We start from the raw sequence: 9,980 nt of genomic DNA on the forward strand, positions 1-9,980 counted from the left end.
GTTATACCAGCAATTTTTTGCTGCTACAGTTTATTTCATTTGGGGAAGTAGCATAAGCTATTCTGGCCAAAAAAACCCACCTCTTTTGCCTGTATACGCTGTCTCCACTGCGAGTGGAGGTTTGCATATGCGGAAATGCCGGTAATAGCTACTATACCGACAAACCCTTTCTTGTGCAGACCGAGGCTTGGCTATATGAGGAAGTTAGTGCACAATAAGCTAGGGTGTGAATTTAAAGTGCACGGTCTTCTCCTCTCTAACTCTCTGTGGAATGACACTCCTCCAGTGCACTGAGTGCCCTCAGTTAGCTTAGAACGCTTCCAAAGGGCATTAAGCTAATGCCCACAAAGGAATGCTTAGGGCAGGTCTACACTTAAAATGCTGTATCAACGCAGCTGAGCTGCTGCAGCACTTAAGTGAAAAAGCTCCTAGGCTGACAGGACAGAGCTCTCCTGTTGGCGTAGCTAATCCACCTCCCCGAGAGGCGGTTGCTATGTCAACAGGAGAAGCTCTTTCACCAACATAGTGCTATCTACATAGGGAGTTAGGTCAGTATAACTACGTCACTCAGGGGCATGGATTTTTCACACCCCTGAGCAATGTAGTTACAAATGACATAGGTCTGTAGTGTAGACCTGATCTTGGACCACAGTAAGAGTCTATACACAGGGAATTAGTGCAGAGTGCCTAGTGTGCATTACCTAGTGTACACCAGCTACTGCAGGCTTTTTCCCTGTGTAGACAAACCCCAAAAGAAAATTAACCCAGTAGCTGAATCTGCAACTTCAGACCAGCACCTGGACCCACAGTAGAAGAGACCAGACCAGGAATTCCTTGCCGTATCAAAGAACAGGATGCTGGGAACAATCATCACCAGTCAGTTAATCACGTTGATAAAACAGACTAGTCCCCCTTCCCCAAAAAATTAAGGAGTACAGGAAAGATCAACTCATCTGAGAGACTTTAGTCTTGTCTACACGAACAATTAGACCATGGCAAACTGGGGTTGCTAATCTATCCTGCCCTACCTTGCTGTGGTCTATCTGTCCATGTATACCCTGCTCACGTGTGTCAAGACTTCATTAGAGCATTCTGATCTAGCTCCCTTTGGAAGGAGCTCAAAGCACATTAACAAACTGTTAATGCATGTCAGCAGGGTGTACACTGACAGTAAGTCCACAGCAGGCTAGTGCAGGGTAGATTCACACCCCAGCTCGTGGTGGGCTAATTGTTTTTGTATCCAAGCCCTTTGTATCTTAAAGACCGCACAGGAGCCTTTCAGTAAGGACTACTTACAAAACAGGGGAAAGGAAATCAGGTTTATTTAGATTATTGGTGATTTGTTATGATGTAAGTTGTACACAGCAAGGAAGCAATATCAGCTGTTTATAGGCAAGGAAATGCTACATTCATGTTTTGTGGGTTTAGGAATGTACGTTAATAATGGTCTAAATACAGTCCCTAGCACTGTGCATGTCCTTTGCTGAATCACCTGAATTTTGCCAGCACTACGTGGAAGCACTGCACACATGATCAGCAGCTGATCACTTATTTTCCACTAGGGTTTATGATTTTCCCCAAGAAGAGGATGCTGTGGGTATGCCTATCAAAAATCATCAGCAAGAAGGGCCTGTTGAATTTAATTCGAGGAGGAGCAGAAATTTGACCAGACCTCCATGAAATTTCCACGACAGTGACTCCTGCAGCCTCAGTGCCGTTCTCATGAACATTCAATACAGCCTTGTGAATGACCTGCAAGGAAATGAAGCAAAACATTACATTGGCTATTGAGCCCTGAATAATAGCAAGAGATAAATTTGTTTATTTTTAAAACACCGTTCTTTAGAAAATCAACTGTTAAGAATCAGCTAGGATAAGGCCAAGTCTACACTGCAAAGTGTGTTGCTGGAATAGCTAGGTTGGCCGCACGTGTGAAAAACCCACACCTCCTAGCAGATATAGCAATGCCAGTGTAGAGGTAGCTAAGCTGATAAAAGTGCTTCTGTTGGCTTAGCTAACATTGAGGCGGTGTTAGTATGCTGGCAGGAAAACTCCTTCTGTTTACCCCTTTTTCCAGATCATTTATGAAGATGTTGGACATCACTGGTTCCAGTCCAGATTCTTGGGACCTCCCTCCATTCTGAAAATGGATGATTTATTCTTACTCTTTTTTTTCCCTTTTAACTGGTTACTGATCCATGAGAGGTTCTTTCCTTTTATCCCATGACTGCTTACTTTGCTAAAGAGCCTTTTGTGATGGACCTTGTTAAAGGCTTCCTGAAAGTCAAAGCACACTATACCCACTGGATCACCCTTGTGTACATGTGTGTTGAGCCCCCCACCAAAGAATTCAAAGATGTTGGTGAGGCATTATGTTGATGGTTGGCAGAATACGAGATTTTTTAAAAATAATGTTGATGGATAATATCAATGTTTATTTTTAAGCATTTTTCTATATTGATTTATTTACATTTTCATAGTTGTGCAAAATTACAAGTTTCTACGCTTTTTTCTTTTTATTCATTTACATTTTCACAGTTGCAGGAAATTATGGGCGGGGGGCCGATAATAATTATTTAGTGACAGTAAATGTTGAGATTCAAAGTGTTATCCCTTTACAACCATTGAAACACAAATCGTCAACATCACGTGTCCAAACATACAAAGTAAATATCCTTAAATCATTCTCTTACACATTCTCAAGGAACATTTTTTCTTACTCTGCCTAGCCATTAATTTAGATTATCATTGATGGAAATTTTTTTTTTCATTGGTTTGTGTGACTATGGTTAAATCGACATTTATTGATAAAAATGTAGTCCTTCCAAGTAGAGCCATGTGCGGGTACCAACTGATATCCATGGATGCAGATATTCATGGATATAAATCGATATCCACTGAACTGCAGGACTCTCCCGGGAACTGCAGCGGCGAAAGGAGCAGAACGTGGGGCTGCTGCTCCCAGGAGCTAGCGCCTAGCGCTGGCAGCTCCTCTGGGTCGGCTGTACTACCCCCAGTCGCGGCCACTGCGAGTGGGCACCAGGCTCACCGGCAGCTGTCCCTGGTCGCACTCTTGTGTTCAAGCAGCATGCCCGCCCCCAGACAGGAGATGCAGACAGCTGTGTGGAAGAGATGGGGGCAGGGCTGCAGGCAGTACAGCCACGCCGGAGGAGCTGCTAGTGTGGGGCCCCGGCTCCTGGGAGCGGCAGTCCCACGTTCTGCTCCTTTGGCTACTGCAGTTCCTGGGAGAGCTCTGTGATTCCGCAGATAGAGATTTATATCCACAGATATCTGCATCTGCGGATATAAATTTGTATCCGCGTAGGACTCTACTTCCAAGCCTATCTCTAATGAGAGTTAGAGAATATTTTGCCAAGTCCAATTTGTTACCTTTTAATAATTCTATATAATGGCCAAAATATTATTTTATTTTGTACTTGTCTTTTCCTGATGTCCTCCAGCCTCTGTACACATGTGTAATCCCTTCTAAGCATGTTAATTCTCAATTTTAGCAGAGACAGACTCTCTTTGTCCCCTTTTCTTTGTACCCACTGGTGTCGGAGTGAGTTTTGCCAATGAGTTCAATGAGAGCAGGATCAAACCCTTCAATGTTATAAAATATAAATGTAACATTTGTAGGAACAGACAAATCCATTTGTTACCATCTTTGTTTACAAACTTACTTTTGAAACCTTTAGTTCAGACTTTTCAGTGATCCCAGACAGATCAGCTTGGTCAGTGAACACATCGATCACACCCATTTTCTGAAATATCTCTTTTATGTCATAGGTACCAGAAACGGAAAATTTTGGAATGTGCAGATATATTGTTCTGTTAAAAAAGAAATACAGAAAATTTCTGGCAAATCGTCTCATTCAGAGACCACTACAGAATAGGGTCAAGTTGGTGGCACTTGTATTTTCCTCTCAAACTGTTAAAGAGTCTGCGTGCTGTATTTGACCAGCAGGTTTGAACAGTGTGTTTGAGGAAGGACTGAGTATCTATGGAAGAGAGTTCCTTGTCCAAGGCCTATATTCTCAACTATACCACTTTATGCAAGATTCTACTGTAGTTCACTCATTCTGGAGCTATTTTATGATGGCCCTGGGCCTAGTGTAGATTAGAGAAGCCTTGGTAGTATTCTAATTTCGGGCAGCAGGTTAAGGTGCTCCAACAGGCCATCTGCCACCTGGCAATTGCCAGAGTGGAGTAGTATTCTGGCCATGCCACATACAAGTCTCAACAAGTCCCCTGTCCAGGGACATAAGGAAACCTGTGGCAAGGTGTGGTGGCAAAGGTGCCCGTGCCAGATGCATACTCCCCACTATCAGGGAATTCATTGGTAAGTCTCTCAGTATCAGTATCATTAGCCCCATTTTACAAATGGAGAAACTGAGGCCATGTCTACACTATGGGTGCTACAGCAGCCTAGCTGTGGTACTGTAGCTATGGCTCTATAACCCAATAGTTAGACTCAGCCAACAGAGGCAGAAGGACTTTGTCAATCACTGTAGGAACTCCACCGCATCAAGTGATGGTAGCTAGGTTGATGGAGGATTTTTCCATTGATCTAGCTGTGTCCACACAGAGGGTTTGGTTGGCATAGCTACAGCACTTTGTGGATTTTTCATACCCCTCAGCACCAAAGCTATGTCGACCTAAATTTTAAGTGTAGACCTGGCTTGGGGCACAGAGAGATGGTCTCACAGCAGATGAGTAGCAAAGCCCAGAAAAGGACCCCAGTCATCTGACTCCCTGCTCAGTGCCTTCCCACTGGACCACACTGCCTCTGCAGTCAGTACAGAGAGTGACAACTTGGTGTGTGTAACTTAGACCTGGGTCACCTTTCCCCCCAAGTAAAACACACGGGAGGAACCTAAGTGTATGTCTACACTGCAATAAAAGATCCACAGCATGGCTGCAGCTGGCCCAGGTAGACCCTCAGGCTGATATGTCAGCTCTGAGACTCCGCAAGGTGTTGGGTCTCAGAGTCTGGACTGCAGCCACAGTCCACACACAGTCCAGTCACAGTCCACACTCCAGCTCTGCCTGAGTCCCACGAACCTAAGTCACTGACACAGGATGTGAGACTCCATGCCACGGGTTTTTATTGCAATGTAGACATACTCCTAGAACAGTGGTTCTCAACTGTGGTCCACTGCTTGTTCAGGGAAAGCCCCTGGTGCGCCGGGCCGGTTTGTTTACCTGCCGTGTCCGCAGGTTCAGCCAACTGCGGCTCCCACTGGCCGCGGTTCGCCACTCCAGGCCAATGTGGGCTGCGGGAAGGGCGGCCAGCACATCCCTCGGCCCACGCCGCTTCCTGCAGCCCCCATTGGCCTGGAGTGACGAACCGCAGCCAGTGGGAGCCGCGATCAGCCAAACCTGTGGATGTGGCAGGTAAACAAGCCGGCCCGGTCCACCAGGGGCTTTCCCTGAACAAGTGATGGACCACAGTTGAGAACCACTGCCCTGGAGGGTAAGTTTGGACTAAGGTTCCATACCCTGCCCATCACAGAACCCCCATGCTCTAGTACGTTTTCTATATAATCATCACAGGATCATTGGGAGAGCATAGTATTCTGCTTCTCACCTGGTGAGAACTCACCTAGTCCCCATGCAGACCCTGATCCTGCCACAGAAGCAACAGACTGTGTATGGCCCTCATCACTACACTACCTGAGTGCCTCACAGTTAATGAATAAATGTTATTTTCACCGTTCCCCTGTGAGGGAGGGAAGTATTATCTTCATTTTACAGATGGGGAACCTGGGCAAACATCAGATAAAGTGACCTGCCCAAGGAAATCTGTGGATGAGCCAGGAACTGAACGCAGGTCTCCTGAGTCATAGTTCAAGGTCCTATCCACTAAATCATTCTTCCCATCTGCCCCTTTTCATGAAAGGAAAGGGAAGCCTGTTCTTTAAGGGGCCCTCTGTCTGCAGATTTCAGCTGAACTATCTGCTCTTAATAGTTTGTTTTCATGTGAGATTCTGTCCTAATTTCATAGAATCATAGAATATCAGGGTTGGAAGGGACCTCGGGAGGTCATCTAGTCCAACCCCCTGCTCAAAGCAGGACCAATCCCCAACTAAATCATCCCAGCCAGGGCTTTGTCAAGCCTGACCTTAACAAAAACCTCTAAGGAAGGAGATTCCACCACCGCCCTAGGTAACCCATTCCAGTGCTTCACCACCCTCCTAGTAAAAAAGTTTTTCCTAATATCCAATCTAAACCTCTCCCACAGCAACTTGAGACCATTAGTCCTTGTTCTATCATCTGGTACCACTGAGAACAGTCTAGCTCCATCCTCTTTGGAACCCCCTTTCAGGTAGTTGAAAGTAGCTATCAAATCCCCCCTCATTCTTCTCCTCTGCAGACTAAACAATCCCAGTTCCCTCAGCCTCTCCTCATAAGCCATGTGCTCCAACCCTAATCATTTTTGTTGCCCTCCTTTGTTGCAGTAAAACATTTCTTAATGTAGCTGTAGCTAAAAGATTACCTTTCTTTGAAGGCCTTTTTCCATTTAGACAAAGTTTTATTCATGAGAGCTTTTTCCACCTCCTTCATTTTTCCTTCATCAGGCAGAATAAACAATGCGACAGCCTTTCCGCTGTAAGGTATTTGCACCAGCCAGCAAGACAGCTCCTTATCATAGTGATGTTTGTAACTGCCCTTGCGGTACATCATATTAACTTTAACAGAGGTTTCCCCATCCACAAAAAAATCCTCTTCTTTTGTGTAAAAATAATTAAAGGGCTTTTCCCAATCGGCTTATGGCAAAAAAGAAAGAGAATGCAATTGAATATACTGCAAAAAGGAAATATTAGTATGAATCAGACTAATTCAAGTGCACTAAGCCCACAGGATCTGATCCTGCACCTTTATTTACAGCAAATTTGTTTTATAAGTTGATACACCTCTCGATTTTATGAAGCTAGGCTTTAGTGCTATTCTCTTAGATGATTAAAGGCCACTATTAACTGATAGAGTTATGAACATCATGTCTAAACTGAGCCTGTATATATCCATCAGATTAATATATGTTGCATAGAATTGTAGGTATTTGCTTCAAAATCAGTTTCTTCCACTCTTATGTGAGGAAAAAAACACATTTGCAATCTTATAGAATGACTTTCCAGATTGGAGTATTTCCCAGATAGAGCAATTAACAGGCCCAGCAATGATGACAGGGTCCCTTCATTTAAAATATAAATTGAAATTTTATTGTCCTAGATTTTAGTCAACCTTCCATAGCTCATGGTTGCAGTAAACGCCCACGTTATAACAGCTCTTACCTTTAAAGAAAACGTAGTTAATGAGAATCATTACAGTGAGTGGATCAAGATCCTGGACTAAATCAACAATTTTCCCGTGGCTTTTCTTCTCAATGTAATTATTGATCTGTTTCACAGCATTGGTAGAATTGTTAAAGTCACTAGAAAAAACTTCTGATTTATAAAAGTTTTTAACATCTTCTAAAAACTTTTTTAGTGGTTTCAGTGTCTCTCTTAGGAAAAGGGCATTTCCCATATTCAGCTGGATCTCCCTGTCTGGACGGTTTAGCGCACAAATGAGATGGCAAAAGCCTTCATGTATCTCCTTTTCCTGAGTCTTGTTCAGGTCAAAGGTGAGTCCTTTGTGAATCTGATTCAGAGTAGCTGATTTAGCCCCAAGTGCCAGCATTGCAAAGGCAGTAGAGATGCTTATGGGAGAGAAGAAAATATTTTTGTTAGCTGCCTCTGATATAACTTGCTTGTAAAATCTAAATGCGAAGTCAATATTGCTGGGGGCCAGTTTGAAGTAGGCCTTACTTTCACATGGATAAACTTCTTCAACAGGGCAATTGTGTTCCCTGGTGGATGCATCTTTATGACCATCCCAGTCATTGCGATGATCAGGCTGGCGATGACAATGACTGACTGCTTGAAGTCCAGTCAGTAACAAACACACAGAGAGGGTGGGCTTCATTTTCCTTTGGATTTATTCTGTAAAATATTTAGATTTACAGAAGTTAGTTAAGAAAAGTATTCCTTTTTTCCTGTGTACTATGAGATCTGTTGCTTACTATTCAGTGATTAACACCTGTCATGGAATCCACTGGAGCTACACTATGGATGAATTTGTCCCACTGATATCACATTCCAGGCCAGTTCATAGAACTCACCTTTCCAAGACACAAATGTTTGTATATGGCCTTTTTAATCTGTCACAAAGAGCCAGAACTAATGACAGCAGGGCATGGATCTAGAAACAGATTCCTTTCTCAAAAATGTAAAAGGCTCACTTTCAAGATTTCACATTTCAGATGCCAATAACTCTCAGAAGAAATATATGCTTCCTGATAAATTTGTTATGAGATCACATGCTCTCTCAAATGAGATAGCTTAGATCGTATTAAGGTTCATATAAACTTGCAAAAGACTGAAAACTTTCAGAACACCTTTTCCCAGTAAAACTTGGATTACAAACAGAATTTACTTTTATAATCTACACTTCAGGATTGCTGTTGCTGCTATATTTGCTTCCACAGTTTACCAAGTCATTATAAACTGCTAATTCAATAAAAATATGCTATAAAACACAAGGTGCAGTGTTCCCTACAGAATTCATGCTTGGGTTTCTACTGCCAATGACATCCGATGAAGTGAGCTGTAGCTCACGAAAGCTTATGCTCAAATAAATTGGTTAGTCTCTAAGGTGCCACAAGTACTCCTTTTCTTTTTGCGAAGACAGACTAACACGGCTGCTACTCTGAAACCTATTTTTGGTACAGTTTCCGAAAAGGCAAATACAATGGAAGGGTCATTAATGGATCTCTGGCAATAATCTCTCTGCAGAGGTCTACATGGCTTCCTAGTATGTTTTGCTGCCATTTTAGTCAAAATGTTGATAGTTTCCCATCATTTAAAATATAAACTGCAGTTGCTTTGTCCTAGCTCCCTCCTCCACCCCTTGAGGAATTTATACTGGCCCCTTGAGTGTTTTGTGCATTTTTGTTTTTTTTTTTAAAACAGAACAGGGTGTTCTCTTTACCTGTTACAAAGTCACCCCCATGGAAACTAAATAATTCCATAAACTAAAGTGCATATAATACAGATAATCAGAAATCAAAGGGATCCAAGGAAAAAGTAAGACAGTACTCACAGTACATTGCAAAGGATCCTACTGGGTCCATCTGATCTGGACTGCTCCTTGCTCTATTAATTATTGCTGAACAGCAGTGTTCTCCATTAATCATTAATCAGATCAAATAAAAATTAGGAGAGAGGATGCAGAGCAAACAATGATGAAGCTTGTTTTTCTGGGACATTTTGCCCACCTTTCACCCATGCAGTGCAGATTCGAGCTACAAGCCAGGGACAGCAGAGGGCAGAAGGAACAGGGTTTCTTGCTGGCCCCCTTGCCTGCAGAAGCCTCCCTATGCAAACAGTATGTGATTGGAGCTCCACCAGCACTGAAGTGTTTTTGCCCAGAAGTGGCCACTCTTCACAATATGCTTTCCTGGGCCAGGGCCTAAAAGCTGAACGCGTTATTGGGGTTCAGATGATCATAAACTCCCAGCAGAGAGATCAGAATGTGCTCCCTAGATGAGGAATTCAGTGACAGCACGTCATGGGAGACAGCCATGCTGGAGTGGGGAAATTGTACCCTGGAATCCACGCACACAGCTTTCTTTGTGTGTCTGACTGGAAAGCCTCTGACGGATTGGGGACAAATTTCCGAGTCGCACTACAAACTGCATCCTTCTCCTTTTTTAATATACCCCCCATTCTCATACGGTAGAGGAGACAATAAATGTAAGATGGGTCATTTTGGCCCAGATCCTCAAAGATATTTAGGTGCCTAACTCCCAGTCTGGGCCTTTTTTACTCCTTTTCACAAGTGATTTTTTTTCTCCCCTCCACAGATTTTGCTGTTCACGCATTTCCTGCCTGGGACCTTGTTCACATTAGACCTGAGAGCAAATCTATGGCTAGTGT

At 43.4% G+C, this 9,980-nt stretch overlaps 1 protein-coding gene across 2 annotated transcripts; it reads right to left on the reverse strand.

Annotated features, from left to right (window-relative positions):
- Positions 1-1,304: 1,304 nt before the first annotated feature.
- Positions 1,305-9,253, reverse strand: LOC311521754 (alpha-1-antitrypsin-like protein GS55-MS). 2 transcript variants are annotated; one of them, XM_084630306.1, is made up of 5 exons: positions 9,145-9,253; positions 7,296-7,985; positions 6,500-6,770; positions 3,684-3,831; positions 1,305-1,752 (listed from the first exon to the last, which is right to left on the reverse strand). In XM_084630306.1, exons 2-5 carry the CDS (start codon positions 7,966-7,968, stop codon positions 1,549-1,551), a joined length of 1,296 nt encoding a protein of 431 aa, XP_084486432.1. In that variant the 5' UTR covers positions 7,969-7,985; positions 9,145-9,253; the 3' UTR covers positions 1,305-1,548. The 2 variants fall into 2 exon arrangements, with proteins under 2 accessions (XP_084486432.1, XP_084486433.1); XM_084630307.1 differs by lacking the exon at positions 9,145-9,253 and having other exon boundaries at positions 7,296-7,702; positions 7,812-7,902.
- Between the last annotated feature and the right edge of the window lie 727 nt (positions 9,254-9,980).

The sequence above is a fragment of the Lepidochelys olivacea genome, assembly GCF_965140295.1.
Source record: "Lepidochelys olivacea isolate rLepOli2 genome assembly, chromosome: 6".
Classification (NCBI taxonomy): domain Eukaryota; kingdom Metazoa; phylum Chordata; order Testudines; family Cheloniidae; genus Lepidochelys; species Lepidochelys olivacea.

Coding starts and splice junctions, on each gene's coding strand:
- LOC311521754 (XM_084630306.1), bottom strand. CDS start 7,968: ATGAAGCCCACCCTCTCTGTGTGTTTGTTACTGACTGGACTTCAAGCA. Junction 6,771..7,295: donor TAACTACGTTTTCTTTAAAG/GTAAGAGCTGTT, acceptor TTTTGCCATAAG/CCGATTGGGAAAAGCCCTTT. Junction 3,832..6,499: donor AAAAAGGCCTTCAAAGAAAG/GTAATCTTTTAG, acceptor CTTTTTTAACAG/AACAATATATCTGCACATTC.